Genomic DNA, 16,960 nt, shown 5'->3' on the forward strand with positions numbered 1-16,960 from the left:
CTTCCTATGAGAAGCTGTCCTTAACCCCTAAGTTTCCCTGCTGTCTGCTGCCTCAGTCTCCTTGTTTTACAATAGGCTTTATTATGCTGCCTTAGTCATGAGTAACAGATTATTTAAAACTACAAATATGAGAAGTATTATTCATTCCCTCTTTCTGAAAATTCTGTCCAAGTATTTGGTTATCCTCTGAGAAAAGGAGCAGCATTAAATTAACCCTCAGTCATCCATGGGTGAATTTTCTGTAGCAAGTTTTTAATTATGATTTGACTATGATATACCTCAGCACCCTAGCTATTTCTAGGTCAGCTACTTCAACCCTATACTCAGGAAAAGCCAGCTAGTTTAAATGGTAAACTCAGAGAAAGGCAAGTCTGCTACAACCAAAATGGACAGTCAAGTAGTATATCATAAAGCCAAGTAGAGATTATTTTTAGATTAGAAACACTATTATCCCTTCCATGGTTATATATAATCAAGGATTGACTACATTTTAGATTAAAACTATTAGGATGCCAAAAAAACCAGGTTGATCTTTTCTTGAAGAATAATCTTGTCCTTGCAGGATAATGGTGGGAGAGGTTGTATGTATATGGGACAGGTGATATATGGGAACTCTTCTGTACTTTCAATTTTGTGTGAATCTAGAACTGCTCTAAAAAATAAAGTCTATTTAAAAAAATACTTTGTCCTTAGGTAGACAACAGACCATTGGATTAAACTTCATTTGTATTTTTAGACTGAATTTGATTTATGTTATATCTAGTTAGAACTAAAAACATCCAGTAAAAATTGAATAATTGGCTTTTGTTTTTAGAGAGCTATTACCGGCTATGATATTTGAGCCATCATTTGCTTTTCCAGAGGGGGAAAGAAAAATGAGCTTTTGTGAAAGATGAATTTGAGCTCTTTGAAACAAGACACTTAGAATAAGATGACTTTGCAATATTCTTGAGACTTGAAACCTAACAGATGAGAAAATCTGATCTACCCAGATGACTTTTTTCTTCATCTCTATGTCATAACTTTGGCATAAAATAATATTATTTACCACTTTAATTTCCTTCTTTGAACTGCAGTATAAAATCGACAGGCAAATCTTAAAGACACAGAAACTGAACCTGTCTGTTTGGCATCGAGATACATTTAAGCGCAATAGTTTTCTAGGGGAAGTGGAACTTGATTTGGAAACTTGGGACTGGGATAACAAACAGAATAAACAATTGAAGTGGTACCCTCTAAAGCGGAAGGTAAGTGCAGAGTTTTTTGTTTGGTTTGTTGGTTGGTTGGTTTGGGGCCTAGGATACAGGAGAGAGCTGCTGTAAAGTTGCGTTTTCATTCAGAATGCTTATCCATAGTTTGGGATCATTATGTCTTTTCACTCTGTCCCATATGTTTCTTATGCTCTTTTCTATATTTTCTATTCTTTTTTTTTTCCTCCTCTCTATTCTTTGGGCTGGCTACTTTTTGCTAACCTATCTTTCAGTTCAATAATTTTCTTATCTGCTGTGTCTAATCTGCTGTTACACCCATCTACAGGTCCTCAATTATACTTTTCAGATTTATATTTTCATTTCATTCTTTTTTATAGATTCCATTTCTCTGCTAAAATTCTCCATCTTCACATTATCTTTATGAATTTATTAATCAAAGTTATTTAAAGTGTGTATCTGAAAACTCCAATATCTTAAACATTTGTGAGTCTCTCTTATCTAATTTTTTATCTTAGTTTGGTCATTTGGTCCTTTGTTCTAATATGCCTGTTCATTTTTTATCGCATGCTGGACATTGCATATGAAAAATTCTAGGGATAATTTGCGAGGGTTTACTTTTGCATCTGACACACAGAGTAAGGACACACTGCCTTAATCTAGTCTGGTAATGAACCGACTAGAAGCTGGGGTTCAGCTTTCACATGGTCTGATCTAGTTTTTCTCTGCCCATATTCCTAGGCTGTGGTCTTTCATGGGTTGCAACTGAAAACCTAGGTAGTAGTTCTCAAATTTTAGCATGTATCCAATTCACCTGAAGGACTTATTAAAACATAGATTTCTGGCCCTGTTTCAAGGATTTCTGGTTTGGTAAGATCTGGCCCAAGAATATGCATTTCTAACAAATTCCCAGGCATTGCTGATGCTGCTGGCCTGGAGACCATACTTTGAGAACTACTGGTCTAGAGTATTTTCTGAGACCATCTCTCCTTAGCTGGCTAGTTTTTGCCTCCCCAGCACTGTGAGAGGCCCTGCTCAGCTTCTTAGTCTCTTTCTGCTAGGCTTGTTGTGCTCTCAGTTGGCACTACTCGAAAATCAGCTAATGCCTCAAAGTGGAAAGCAGAGAATGTCAGGCTCCAACATCTTGTCCATTTGAGTCCTGTCTATCGTAATAATTCTTCATCACCTTCAAATAGATTCTTTTAATCCAGTTTTTTTTTATCCTCATCATGAGGGTTGGTGTGATCCCAGCTAGTCCATCATAGCTGCAAGTGATACATAGAATTAATACAAACTATTATTAAGTATCTACACAATAAAACAGTTCCACAAGAAATGGTTCCAAAATATCGCATCAGAATCACCTGAAGCACTTATTTCTAGGTCTACCCAAGACTTGCTAGATGAGAACTCCTCAGAAGTTGTCAAAAGCATCTCATTTTTAACTAACTTCCCTTGTGTTTCTGACATGTAGCCATGTTTTGGAAATAAGGCTCTAAAAGACCAGAATTTGAAAGTAGAACTCTCTCTCTCTTATAATAGATATGTTTTAAAATTATTGTTCAGTCTTTGTTATTCTTACAGGCATCTCCTCATTTGGTCTAAAATAATTAGGTTAATGCAGCTTTGAAAATGTAATATTTGTCCCCCGCCTTGCCCACCCCCACCCTGAATCTTCTTACTCCTTCAAAGAAAGAGAATACAAATAAGTTGTTTTATGTGCTGGCTGAATGACTGACAAAATGTATGTGTTTTTATAAAAACCAAAGCATCCCAGAACACCTCTCCTGTCTCCAAGGAAGCCATTCTGATTTCTCTGAACTAAAGGCCTTGAAATGTTTTCTGGGTACCCCGCAAAGATATGCAATATAGCTTTCTCAGATATAAAAGCAACAGTCTAGCTCTGATGGGGAGGGAAATTTTAATCCAGGGCACTCATGAGTGATACCTAATCTGAGAAATGAGGCAGATATGGTCCTGTAACAGAGCACCAACAAACAGGGTAAATGGTTTGTGTCTCATACCTGCTGACATTCCTTCATTTTCCAGACGGCACCAGTTGCCTTTGAAGCAGAAAACAGAGGTGAAATGAAGTTAGCTCTCCAGTATGTCCCAGAGCCAATGCCTGGTATGTAGTGATTTTCTGTCCAGATTTATGTCCTTACCTTATGCCTCCCCTCTTCAAGGATTTCTTTGAGTTCTATGAGTTTTTCAAAGGTGAAGCCCTAAATAAACTTACTAATTTAGTAATCGTATAGACCGAATGAGTCAATCCACAGTTGTAAACTACAAAATTTTCTTTTTTTTTTATTGTGGTAAAAACACATAGCATAAAATTTTTCTTAACCATTTTTAAGTGTACCATTAGTAGTGTTAAGTATATTTACAATGTTGTGAAGCAGATCTCTGGACTTTTTCATCTTGTATATCTGAAACTCTATACCCATTAAACCACAGCTTCCAGGTTCCCCTTCCTGGTAACCACTATTCTATTTTCTGTTTCTATGAGAAAAATTCTCATTTTTTTTTTCAGTCCAGCTTACAGCCCTTGTTTTAACTTTTACCTCACTCTCCCAAAAGTTTGTATCTGCACAGCGTGAATTGGCCTTTCCTGTATAGTGCTGTGATACAAATGGAACTGGTGTGTTTTTTTCCCCCATAGGTGGGAATTGGGAGAATTCATATGAAGCCCCTAAGAAATTAGAGCTCATTTGTCCTCTACGCTCAAGGTCTCATTAGGGGAGAAAGCTTTTTCTTCAGAATTTTTAATTGCATCCTTGATGTTAGGGCCTCAGTTTCCAGCACAGTTAAGGAGCAAGAGACTGTCAGGAAATGAGTGCTAACCCCCCTCTCATTTCCCACACAGTTCCCCAAGTTGTCCTCCTTAAGAATCTATATGAATGTTAGGACTGAAATCAGGGGTTGCAAACTCAGGTGCTTTCAGTAGCCTATCCAAGTCTTAGATGAAGTCCCATCTCCTCCCTAAAGCTTTTCCTGAATGTTTTTACCTCACTGATCACATCATCTTCTAGAACGTTACAGTAATAACTTTGCATTTCATTCTTATATTACATTTTTATAGTTTTTATTGTGTTTCTCTCTCTAGCTTAACTGTAAACATCTCCCAAGGACATAGATTTCCTGTATTCCTTGTATGTCCAATGGCATTCCTAGCATAGGGCTGAGCACATAATAGATGCCCATTAAATACTGGTTGGTTGACTGATTGGGTCCACCTATCCAGAAATATACGGTAGTATTCCTCCATCCATGTGCACCCAACCTAGACAACAACTTCAGACTAAGCCAACTTCTGAGTAATTCCCTGTCTATAATACTGGCTCTTATGTGTGTCTATACAATAGTCCTATAAAATTTGTAACTCCTTCTAACAAGAAGAGTGACTGTACCTTAACCAGTACCTGTTTTGGTTACCCTATACTCAAATATGTTTAAAATGCCTCCTATCAGCACCAATTGATATTGGTAATAATATTTGAAAGGTATATGCATTTCACTGAGTAGTTTTGAATATAACTGTAAATGGATGATTCACATACCTAATATCTATAATTGATCTCATTGAGTCAAGCAAAACCCAAAAAGAATGATGTAATACTCTGTACTTGGAATCAATTAAATTATTTTCATAGAGCTATCTGAGCTCAGTATAGCCAGACTATGAAAGATATAGTTAAGAATAGATACAATCAACTAGGATCATATGATCAAGCACTAGCTAGCGTCACTATGTCAGACCATTTTTAGGTTGGCATCTTTGGATGCAGTACTGCCAAGAGAGGAGTGGCAGTGGAATTTCATTTTCTCTCTCTCTTTTCTGTTACAGGTAAAAAGCTTCCTACAACTGGAGAAGTGCACATCTGGGTGAAGGAATGCCTTGATCTACCACTGCTAAGGGGCAGCCATCTAAATTCTTTTGTTAAATGGTAACAGCATTGATAACTCTCCTCCCTCAGTTCTACAATAGCCTGGCCTTTGCTGCTTGGTTTTACTTTTCTGTATCTGTGATGCTGAAAGTCATCATTCGTAGTATAAATGAAATAACTTGAGACAATGGCGACTTGAGCTAGAGGGATCTTTGACATGAACCCCCTCCAAGGCTTCATTTAGTTTTTTGCGTTTTGGTTTTTTTTAAATAAATTTATTTATTTATTTTTTTATTTTTGGCTGCATTGGGTCTTAGCTGCTACGTGCGGGCTTTCTCTGGTTGCGGCGAGCGGGGAGCTACTCTTCGTTGTGGTGCACAGGCTTCTCATTGTTGTGGCTTCTCTTGTTGCGGAGCGCGGGCTCTAGGCGCACGGACCTCAGTAGTTGTGGCACGCAGGCTCAGTAGTTGTGGCTCGCGGGCTCTAGAACACAGGCTCAGTAGTTGTGGTGCACGGGCTTAGTTGTTCCGCAGCATGTGGGATCTTCCCGGACCAGGGATTGAACCTGTGTCCTGTGTCCCCTGCATTGGCAGGCAATTCTTAACCACTGCACCACCAGGGAAGTACTTCATTTAGTTTTAAAATCATAAAGATAAGAGGGAATATATACAATGGAAATCAGAGATGACATACTCAGATACGCAATGTCTTCTAGGAGGTACATCTGCTGATGAGGACAATATTCAATACTAAAGAGTTTATGAAATGGCTAATGGTGATGCCACACCTCTTGGACCCTTTGTGGAGCATCTGTTTTGTGGCCCATTTGCAAAAGGCCTTTTGCATCAGTCTGTAAATACCTGGGAAGTTATTTGCTAAATAGACCCATATTAATAATTAGCTCATAAGAGCTGAAGACAATTTGGGTTTTTAAGTTGCAGCCTTTTTCTCTGTTGTAATATAAATGCTTGGCATCTAGTAAATAGTAACTAAACAGATATTATTGTGCCATCCTAACTCTCTCTGACTAATTTTATCTGTATATATTCTACCAGAGGACCAGTTGTAGCTATTTAAGTTTATATGACCTTATTTATGATTTTCCCTATACATATTCTTCATAGATGTCAAACTGATAAGTTTTTCAGCTCAGGTCAGTCTCCCATTCCAAGACTAGTCCCGGCCCTTCTTGCCTTCACAAGAGGCATGGTAGGTTAAATTAATTTCAATTATTACCATAAAGTAAATGTAAATAATTGCAAGTATGTAACATAATTTATTCCCAAAGTCAAATCTAGCAAATTGGAGAGGTTTCTCTTCTTTTTCAGTTCTGTACAAGACTGATTTCTTAGGCTATCACAGATAATCAGGAAGAGATTTTAGAGGAATCCTCAAACAATTGCTACATAGTAAACACTAAGTGCAGGTACTGAACTAAGTTGTTTGCTTAATATGTAATTCTAATATTAACCTTTTGAGGTAGGCATCACCATTCCCATTTTATAGATGAGGAAGCAAGTGTCTAAGAGGTTAAGTCAATTTCCTACACTACACAGCCACTAAGTGGCAGAGTCAGGATTCCAAGAAAGTGTGGTCCACTCTGGTGCAGAGAGTCTTTCCAGCAGGATGCCCCACCATCGCCATCACCATCACCATCTCTCTACACTCTTTTTTTCTTCCATTTCCTCTCGCCAATCCTCAGTAGCTGAAGTACACTGAAAGCATGAGTTTACTGTCTTATTAAAATGCTCTCACAATAATGTTTCCTTTTGTAGTACCATCCTTCCAGATACAAGTAGGAAAAGTCGCCAGAAGACGAGAGCTGTGGGGAAAACCAGCAACCCTGTCTTCAACCACACCATGGTGTATGATGGGTTCAGGCCCGAGGACCTGACGGAAGCCTGTGTCGAGCTTACCGTCTGGGACCATTACAAATTAAGCAACCAGTTTTTGGGAGGTCTTCGGATTGGCTTTGGAACAGGTAACATTTGTTACATTTTTAATTCTCCATGAGTCAAATGCTTCTGGAGACACTAGAGATTGGTTGGTTTGTTGTTTTGCTTCTTCCTAATGAAAACAGATATTGTTTCTGTTAAGTATAATGAAATGAATGAGTGAAGGAATGTCAGGCTGTGTGCCAAGGACTCTGGATACAAAGATTAACAGGATGCAATGTCTGTCCACACAGAGCTTAAGTTATTGTGGGGGAAACCAGAAAAGCCTTCATCACTACTCTTTCCTGAAAAAATATTTATGGCCCTTCATGGCTAAAAGTGTGCTTTGCATAATAATAGTAACTAATATTTATGGAGCACTGATCACTGTACTAAGTGCTTTATTTGCATTATTTCATTTAATCCTCACAGCAGTTCTATGAGTTGTTTCTAATGTTATCCCCAGAGAAACTGATGTTCCAAGAAATTAAGAAACAGAGCTAATAAGTGGCAGAGCCAAGATTCAAAATTGAGTCTGTTAGACACTAAAGCTGTAACTGCACTTCCCTAGAGATCACCTACTGTCACTTCCAACCCAATGCTGGAATCCTCCCTACTATCCCCTTATGCACCTGACAGATTCTCATCTACCTTTTATATGAATGTGAAGAGAAATCATTACTCTGAGGGTAATGAGAATAATCCCAGTTGTGGTGGGTCCCATTATTGGATATCTCAGATGGTTAAACAGTTCTTTCTCTGCCCTCCTGGTGATGTTAAAACTCTTCCTAGCTGTCTCCATTGGTGATTATAATTAGAGAATGACTCAGTTTTTCCCAATGAGCTATTCCTTTCTAAATGCAAAGCTTCCCTTTTTTTCCAGGGAAAAGCTATGGTACTGAAGTGGATTGGATGGACTCTACTTCAGAGGAAGTTGCTCTCTGGGAAAAGATGGTAAATTCCCCCAACTCTTGGATTGAAGCAACCCTGCCTCTCAGAATGCTGTTGATTGCCAAGATGTCCAAGTGAACCCAAAGTCCACTGGCTCCTCCACTGAAAACTACTAAACAGGTGGAATCTGATCTTAAAAATCTTACTATGTAGACAGAGATCCTCACCTTCTATCTATTGCAGTAACAAATGCTACACAGCATGTTAAAGTCAACCTGCATGTACTTCTTCGGTTACAAAGCCCAAGAGACTTAAATGATAACAAAATATGTAATGTGTTTGTGACTCCAACATTAAAGAAGATGTTTGAGAAAGTTAAGAAAATCAAACCATTGCTGCTGCTTCAAAGAAAAACCTGCCAAAAATAATTAAATGTGGGGTGTTAATGAACAAAGTTTTCAAATTTGCCATCATGTGTTTCTTTTTTTTTTTCATTTTTTGGCCGTGCCACAAGGCTTGTCGGATCTTAATTCCCCGACCAGGGATCGAACCCACACCCCCTGTACTGGAAGCGTGGAGCCTTACCCACTGGACCACCAGGGAAGTCCCACTGCCATGTGTTTCAAGCCACAGTTTTGTGCTACAGTTAGGAGGGCCTGCCACTTGATCATTGAAAACCCTTGCATGAACTGAAAAAATGTTGGTTATAGAAGAGTGACTGAAAGATACTCCTACGAGGGGAAAAAAAGGCAGAATATCAGTGATGATAAAGAATTTGTTCATAAGAAAACTATTTACTCTGTAATCTCTATTGAAAATGGAATTCCATGTTAGGGCAATGAGACTATATTTACTGCGTATATTTTTTGCCTTGAGAAACTTTCCCTTTGCCCAGTATTAACGTCCCAAATGTGCTTTGGTGCCACCCGCTGGCCATAGGTGGAATTTAGTTTTGGGCTTAATTTTCTCCTAAGGTAAGTCTCAAGCCTGTATTTTGTAATAGAGTGCCAGTATATAAAACAAAAACCTTGCGTATATGAGATTCTGTTTTTCTTATAACTCTACTATATGAAAGCAGCATGAGAGTGGTTGCAGACATGCCTTGCAACAAAGTTTTAATTAGAATGAAAATTGTTAAATTATACTGTACTTCCTGTGTCTGTATAATTTTCATAAAGTATTTTGTAAAAACCCTTAGAATAAATTATTATATGATTTAATTGTCAGATTAATCTGACTTCTTGTTTTAAATGAAATACTTTATGTTAAGAACCCTAAAATCTAAATTCCCTAGCAAGGCTAAAGAACTTTGGGGCTAATATTTCTCCAGAGTCTTTACTGCAACTCTGGGCATCATTTCCTCTAAATTGGAAGCTTCAGCTATGTTATTAAGAGTAGAGCTTTTATTTTTAAAAAGTAGTTGAAAAGCTTTGAAGATACATTAACATTTATTCTTAAAGTTTTCCACAAACACATTTTCGGGTCATTTAATACATAAAGCATTACTCCCCCTTAGTACCCCACTAGCTCTCCATTTGCAAAACAAGCCCTGATTTAATACAGCCTGGGGGAAGCCTGGGTGGTGAGGGGAGGGTGAGATCTTACAACAGGTATCTAACGAATGTCATTGAAAACATCTGGAGTGCTTGCCTCCCTTCCCCGAAACAGATGCGAGAACCTTCGACCCACTGGCCAGTAAGAGCAACTAACCTAAAACAATGCCCTTCCCTCACTGTCTCTCCAGGTCTTTTAGGAGGGTGGTTAATCTAGCTGTATTTCCTCTTCCTGTTCTGGCTGCAGGGAGGGACAAGATGAGGTGAAAGGAGGCACACCTCCAAGGTCGGCTAGAGCCATAGCAGAAGTGAAAATCCTGTTCCAGCTCCTGCCACTTCATACTACAAGCTACTTTCTCAGCCCTTTTTCCAGTTACCTGCTCAGCCATCTGCCAGCATCCAGCCAGCTATGAAGCATGAATGAGATGGGTTCTAGTATCTCCCCATCTAGGACTAGGAATGCCCACCTTCCCCATCCCCAGATCCCCAAAACACCAGAGGGGACAATAGAACCATCCTTGCATCTGCCCACAGAACTTCCAACTGCCTTGGGTCATCCAAGGGGATGTCGTGTCACATTGTTTTTCCAAAAAAAAAATATAAAAGCTTTAATCTCACCTGGCTACAAGAGGAAGGCTAAATGGGATTTTCATGCATTATAAAGTGTAGGCAACCTGAATTCTTTGGTGAACTCAAGTTGACAGACTTTTCATCCAGTGGGATTTTTAGGCAAAGTCCCTGCTGAGTTTTTTTATTTTCTTAAACTGGAGGCATTTCCTTGAACTGCATGTTTTAGGGCTCTTTTTCTTTTTCCAGAAACCCAACCAGAAATAAGCCCAAAAGGGGGATTTATTGGAAATAAACTGTTAGCCCAGAGAATTAAGGAAGTACTACAGGAACTAGATTACTTTGGGGACTCGTGGGCTGGAACCAGGAACTCAGATACTGTCTCTCCTCTTCCTCAGGGGCAGGCAGCTCCAGCATCACAAGCTCTCAGCTAAAGCACTTCTGTTTCCTGGATTCAGCTTGAGAGAGCTCTGGGAGAAACTGGCCAGGCTTGGGTCACGTCCCCACCTGTTGGACCACTCACGGTAGCCAGGAATGGATAGGGTAAGATCTTATGCTTGGCCCTGCGTGGATTATGTGTCCACCCTGTGGCCAGGGAGAAGTGATCCATTTTCAGAAGACTAGGGTATCATACAGATGGACACTGGAGAAATCAAGAGCTAGGTAGCCATGTAATTTGTTTCCCCGTTTGGTGAAAAATGCTTCAAAATTCCATTATTTAAAAAATGAAGTAATATTCCAAAGAGTCACTGCTGACTCTTTCCAGGGAGGCCGAAATTTCCCCAACCATCATGACTGCTGCAGCTTTTAAGTAGATGGTGAGGATCCTGGAAACTGCATAACCTGTTCACATGGCCTAGGAGCCCACCAAAGCATGATTACTGTTAGCCTAGGCTTACGTCCAGGGAACTTGCTTGGACTTCTTTGTACATCTCTCATCCATACTCACCATTTAAGTAAAAAGTCCCCGAACATCTGCCTTCTCTTGTACTCTTAGGCATTTGTACATCTTCTCTCATTTAATTCTGACAATATTCTTGAAACATAGGCATTATTATCCACATTTTAGAGTTGGCAGGGAACAAAGAAACTAAGGCAGACTGAGGTTAAGTTGTCCCAAGAAGAATTCTTGTCCCAAGAAGAATCCCCATTCTCCTTTGGGATTGCTCTCCTATCTCCTCTCCTGTCTCCACTCCCCCGCAGGCTCATTCACTAATTTCACTAGTTTGTTTTACAAAAGAAGTGCTCCCACACATTTGATCCAATCACAGAACATTCCTTCCACTTCTTTGGCTGACTTGTTCCAAAAGAACTGGTTCTCCTTCAGCCTTACAAAAAGAAGACTCTCACTCTTCACATTCAGCACCTCAGTCAGGATGTGGGATCAGACTTCAGATCATTTTGCCCCTATTTTTATTCTTTGAGAAGAGTGATGTGTCCAATTTATCCATGATTATGTTAGCAGTTATCATACTGAATTGCTGTTTTTCTATTATTTGTCTCCATCATTAGACTGTAATCATCTTAAGAGCTGGTACTGCAAATCTTGGACATAACAGTTTCTCAGTATGTGAATTGAATGAATGAATGATTAAGCAAATGAATGAATGATGAACTAAAGACCATGGGGTTAGGTATCAAAAAATCTGGGTTTGAATTCTGTCTCTATCACTTACTCTCTGAGTGACTTGGGACAACTTAACGTCTCTGTGCCTTAGTTTCTTTGTTCCCTGCCAACTATAAAATGTGGATAATAATGCCTATGTTTCAAGAATATTGTCAGAATTAAATGAGAGAAGATGTACAAATGCCTAGTACTATGTAGGGCATATAGAAGAACTCTGTAAATAGCAGCTTTAAAAAGGAGATGTTAAAAGACTTAACAAAGACAAGTGGAGGGAACTCGTTGGTCACCACTAGGGAGAACATTGGCCAAGGTTCATGACTTGGACCTCTGGAAAGGGAATATACTGGATACCTTCAGGGTCAAAGGTAGGTGGGAAAATGGCATAACAAAGAAAACCATGGCAGAAAGGAGCCAAAAGTCATTATTACTAAACTGAAAGTTCTCTGAGAAGAGTGATATACCTAATTTATTAATGTATACTTAGCATCTAGCACCGCACCATACATGACAAATGTTTGTTGAATAAATCAGTGAATGAATACTGATTAGGATCTTTTGAGATTCTTAACCTTGACAAGTGATCTATGAATTTAATAGTTAAAATAATTTTAACGTAGAAGAGATATATAAAATATTCCTAATGTAGGAAATGTATTTAATCAACAGATTTCATTGAGCATCCATTATGTGCAAGGAACTTAGGTACAAAGAGAGGGGAAAACATCCATAAGCTCTTCCTCAAGAAACAACTGCTATTAACATCTTGAGTATTTTTCCTCTTTTCTTTTCTTTTCTTAGGAAACATATTCTGTGAATTCGCTTTACTACATCAGACAACCATACATAATAATCAGCAAATAAAATTTTCAATGTATGTCTGACCCTTTTATTTAAATGAAGAGGACTATTCTAATTTTCTAGTCACTTGCCTCAACTTTTCAAGTTCCATTTCAGCATATGAAGCTTGAAATTTAAGGAAAAGTGAAGAAGAGATGTGAGGGGGAAATTAAAAATAAGTTTCACTCACATTTTTTAATTCACTTTCACAAACCCTAAATAACCTACAATTTAAGTTATTAAAATTTTAGTTCAGGAGATTTTCCCAGCCTTTTGCTGGTGAAAGCTTTCCCTGATAGACAGATTCGGGATTTGGGACAGGAGATCCTGATCTTTGAGACCAAAGCAAAAATCTCAAACTCTTCTTTCAGATCTATTTTGCTCCAAGTGAAACCTGAAGCATTTAAAAATCCATCCATGTATAATAACACCCCAGGCTTTTTCCTTATCATCATGACTTGAGAAATTAAGTCTGACCACAGACTTAACAGTGACTGCAGGAATAGCTAACTCTTTGCTCTGTGCTTAAGTTTTCACATCATTAAGATCATTCTAAATTTTAACTTTTTTATCTTGCTTTTTTCAATTATCTTTCAAACACAAGTATTTCCATGCCATTAAATTACCTATAAACATGATAATGTTTAATGTCTACATAATATTCTATTATATGAAAATATAATTTTCTTAAAATTTTCTCTTTTTTGGATATTTTGGTTTCCAACTTTTAGCTGTTATAAACCACACTTTGAGCAAAACTTTTTCTTTCAGAGAAAGGTCTTTCTTTCAGAAGGACAAAAGGACAATCATTAGTTCAAAAGGCATAAAGGTGTTTTAAGTTCTCAATACATCAATTGACTTTTACCATGGTATAAGAGAGCACCTATTTCACTATACCCTTACCAGTCCTGGGTCATCTTAAAAGAAGGGGAAAATTTTTGACTTATTTGATAGATGAAATGATATCTAATGTTAACTTATATTTATTGGATCCCTGATAGGGTTCAATTCTTGGCCATTTCTGTCCCCTCATCTGTGAATTCAATTGTTTATTTCTCTTTTAAGATGTTAATGCTTTATTGATTTGTACAGGTTCTTTGTAAAAATATAAATCTGTTGTCTGTCATATTTATGGTGGATATTTTTCTCTATTTGATTTTTGCCTTCAACATCCATTCAACAGATATTTATCTGAGTCTCCCCAAGGCATTGGTCTAGTCATCAAGGATGAAACAGACACAGTTCCTGCCCCTAAGGATCTCAGAGTTTAGCAGGGGAAGGCAGGGGAGTAAATGATTAGTGCAGTAAGGCTTTCAAATGCTCTGTTGGAAGTACAAATAGGCTAGAGTGGCTGCACTAAAAGAGGTGAGTGGTCACGTCTGCACTTAGGGGCTAGGAGAGGTTTCACAGAGGAGGTGATTCTTATCTAAGTATAAAATGCTGAGTAAATTACTAGAGCGACAAGGGACAAAGTGGGAAAAAGCATTCCAGGCAGAGGGAACACCTACAGACAGGGCCTGCTAGGGAAACGTCAATAGCTGGTGTTAGGCTAGGGAATAAAACTAAAACATCAGGCAGGTCCTGAGGAAGAAGGGGCTGGAGAGACCTCAGAGTCACATAATTTTTTAAATTATATATAACTTTATATGTTTAAGTCAAATTAAGTGTTACCTTATTCATCTCTTACATAATATTTAAGCTAAGAAAGTCCTTCCTGACCCAGAACTTGAATGCTTACCCTTATTTTCCTCTAGTTTCCATTTTTAATACTTTGTTTTCATTTTAGTCTTTACATTTAACTGTTTAATCCATCTGGAATTGACTTTGGTGTGTATAAGGTAAGCCTCATTTGAATCTTTTTTCTGTTTTAATGTTTGTCACGTCTATATTGTCCATTAAGCTTTTCTCTGTAACCCTATTGTGCCAGTGGGTAAAACAGGGAGTGCTGAATAGCTAATAAAATGTATTCCCAGTTGGGGACAATGCTTCAGGAAACAAAAGAAATTTCTCTGGGGTTTGCTCTTTCACTGAGGTGTGTTAAACACTACAGGTACAAACTCACAGCCATTTAGGATCACCGCTCTCAGAGTACTACTGCTACTTTGTATTTATAGATTGCAAATTTTTTAAGGAGCCAACCCTTTCCACAGAGAGGACTTTATTCTCATGACCACTGAAGCGGGGAGAGGGAAGAGGAATATGTCACCACTGCTTGATTTGTTTACTCCCACGAGAAATTATGCGGAGTCAGGCTTCTTCCCCTGATGCTGGCTGGAAATCAAGTGGGCTTGGCATCTCTGTACAGTACAGGCCAGACACTGGGCTGAGAGCTGTGACTGGTTAGAAAGGCAAGTATAACCTGACCAGATTGGTTCTGGACTCAGCCGGGTCTCCCTCTTGTTAGTTCACAGCATTCTGAAGACCTGTCCACCAATCACAGGGCTCCTTACTGGGTGCAAAAACAACTGCTAGACATTGCCAGGAGTCCCTAGCAACACTGTGGCTTTTGAAATCTGGAGGGGGAGGCCGTGCAGTCAGCCGATAGTAGAGGAGAGTGCTGATGCCTCAGGAAGAGACGGCTCTCAGGATGGACACCCCACCCTCTGAAGAACCCTTAGATAAGCAAAACAAAAAACTAGAAAACCAGGAAGAGGAGATGGAGTTTAAGGAACTGGATGGTCTGAGGGAAGCCTTGGCAAACCTCCGGGGACTGTCCGAGGAGGAGAAGAGTGAGAAGGCGATGCTGTACTCCCGCATCCAGGAGCAGTCCCAGCTCATCTGCATCCTGAAGCGGAGGTCGGACGAGGCCCTGGAGCGCTGCCAGATCCTGGAGCTGCTCAACACAGAGCTGGAGGAGAAGAGGATGCAGGAGGCTGAGAAGCTGAAGGCCAAGAGCCAGCAGGCCCAGAGGCTGGAGGAACGCTTTATGACCCTGGCAGCCAACCATGAGTTGATGATCCGCTTCAAGGATGAACACAAAAGTCAGAACATCAAGCTGAGAGAGGAGAATGAGAAGCTGAGGATGGAGAATGACCACCTCTTCAGCCAGGCTCTGAAGGACCAGGAGGCCAAGGTATTGCAGCTCACTGCCCGGAGTGAGGCCCTCACCCAGGAGCTGGAGTCTCTGAAGCAGAGGAGCACTCAGGAGGCCTGCCAGGCCCAGGCCCAAGAGAAGGAACTGCTGGAGCTGTGCCAGAGCCAGCAGGCCTGCGCCCACACCAAGGACACAGAGCAGCTGCGCAGCCAGCTGCAGAGCCTCAAGCAGCAGCACCAGCAGGCCGTGGAGCGGATGGCCAAGGCCGAGCAGGCACACAGCCAGCTGAACCGGGAGCTGCAGGCCAGGCTGCAGACCGTCACTTGTGAGAAAGACGAGCTGGTGCAGCTGTCCATGGAGAGGGGCAAGGTGCTTCAGAACAAGCAAGCGGAGATCCGCCAGCTTGAGGAGAAGTTGGAGACGGCCGATGTGGCCAGGAGGCATGCGCTAGAGCGGTTTGAACGAGAGGCAGTGGCTGTGGATAGTAACTTGAGAGTCCGGGAACTCCAGCGCAGGGTAGATGGGATCCAGAAGGCCTACGATGAACTCAGGCTGCAGTCCGAAGCCTTCAAAAAGCACAGCCTGGATCTTTTAAGCAAGGAGAGAGAACTCAACGCCAAACTCCGCCATCTCTTTCCATAAGGAAGCTTCTGGTTCCTCTGGCCTCCAATTTAGAAATCAAGTATTTGTGCCTTGTGGCGAGAGTAAAGATGGGATTCCGTTTATTCTACTTTTAAGTACAAGAGACCACTCAAAGAAAAACTACTTTACTATGATATTGTTGTTGCCATTGCCCGGATAACACTAATTTTCAGTCCTACCCACCTAGAATACACGAGATTTACCAAATTTCTTTCTGTGCCTTTGAAATCTTCCTAAGTTTGCTATCAGTATCTCCACCTCCCCCATAACTTATTCATTCTCAACCTCAGATATCTTCATGTGTCCTAAGTTTTAAAATTAGCAGCCGTTATGGACTTGAGTGAATCTTCAAAGTGCAATGGGATGTGTTACTGTGAAAAGAAAAAAAATAGCATAATTAGCCCTTGTAGATAGGTAGGCTTGTAATCTCCCGTAGTTGAGACTGTAAGCTATAACAGTTAATAGCATATTAATAGCATGGATAACTTGCAGAAAAGTGTCTGATTTTGCAACGGGCCAAACAGTTGCTTGCTTCACCTGCTTTATGGCAGTATCCTTTCTATTTTATTTTATTCGCACTAGCTTGGAGAACAAAAATTGAGCTCATTAAATTCTTTTCCAAAGTAGGCAAACTTTATTATAGTCAGTCTGTATTAGCAATAAGATTCAAGTAAGTAAAATCAATCAATTTTAATTTTTCCTGCCAGCTTAGATCACATTCCATTTTCTTGGTTTTTCTCCTTAATAAAAATAGGATTTACAGGTACAAAAAAGCAAATA

General features: G+C 39.8%; 2 protein-coding genes across 15 annotated transcripts in view; both read left to right on the forward strand.

Annotated features, from left to right (window-relative positions):
* Positions 1 to 9,152, forward strand: part of SYTL2 (synaptotagmin like 2) — a 100,472-nt gene extending 91,320 nt beyond the window's left edge. For all 14 annotated transcript variants that reach the window (XM_036859636.1, XM_036859635.1, XM_036859637.1 and 11 more), the window contains 5 exons: positions 1,077 to 1,247; positions 3,258 to 3,336; positions 5,056 to 5,155; positions 6,871 to 7,076; positions 7,913 to 9,152. In XM_036859636.1, the coding sequence (XP_036715531.1) occupies positions 1,077 to 1,247; positions 3,258 to 3,336; positions 5,056 to 5,155; positions 6,871 to 7,076; positions 7,913 to 8,058 (702 nt within the window). In that variant the 3' untranslated portion in view covers positions 8,059 to 9,152. The remainder of the gene's footprint in view (positions 1 to 1,076; positions 1,248 to 3,257; positions 3,337 to 5,055; positions 5,156 to 6,870; positions 7,077 to 7,912) is intronic.
* Positions 9,153 to 14,859: 5,707 nt separating this feature from the next.
* Positions 14,860 to 16,387, forward strand: CCDC89 (coiled-coil domain containing 89). Its single transcript, XM_036859650.1, has one exon. It carries the CDS (start codon positions 15,065 to 15,067, stop codon positions 16,178 to 16,180), a length of 1,116 nt encoding a protein of 371 aa, XP_036715545.1. The 5' UTR covers positions 14,860 to 15,064; the 3' UTR covers positions 16,181 to 16,387.
* The last annotated feature ends 573 nt before the right edge of the window (positions 16,388 to 16,960 follow it).

The sequence above is a fragment of the Balaenoptera musculus genome, chromosome 8 (genome assembly GCF_009873245.2).
Source record: "Balaenoptera musculus isolate JJ_BM4_2016_0621 chromosome 8, mBalMus1.pri.v3, whole genome shotgun sequence".
NCBI classification, from domain to species: domain Eukaryota; kingdom Metazoa; phylum Chordata; class Mammalia; order Artiodactyla; family Balaenopteridae; genus Balaenoptera; species Balaenoptera musculus.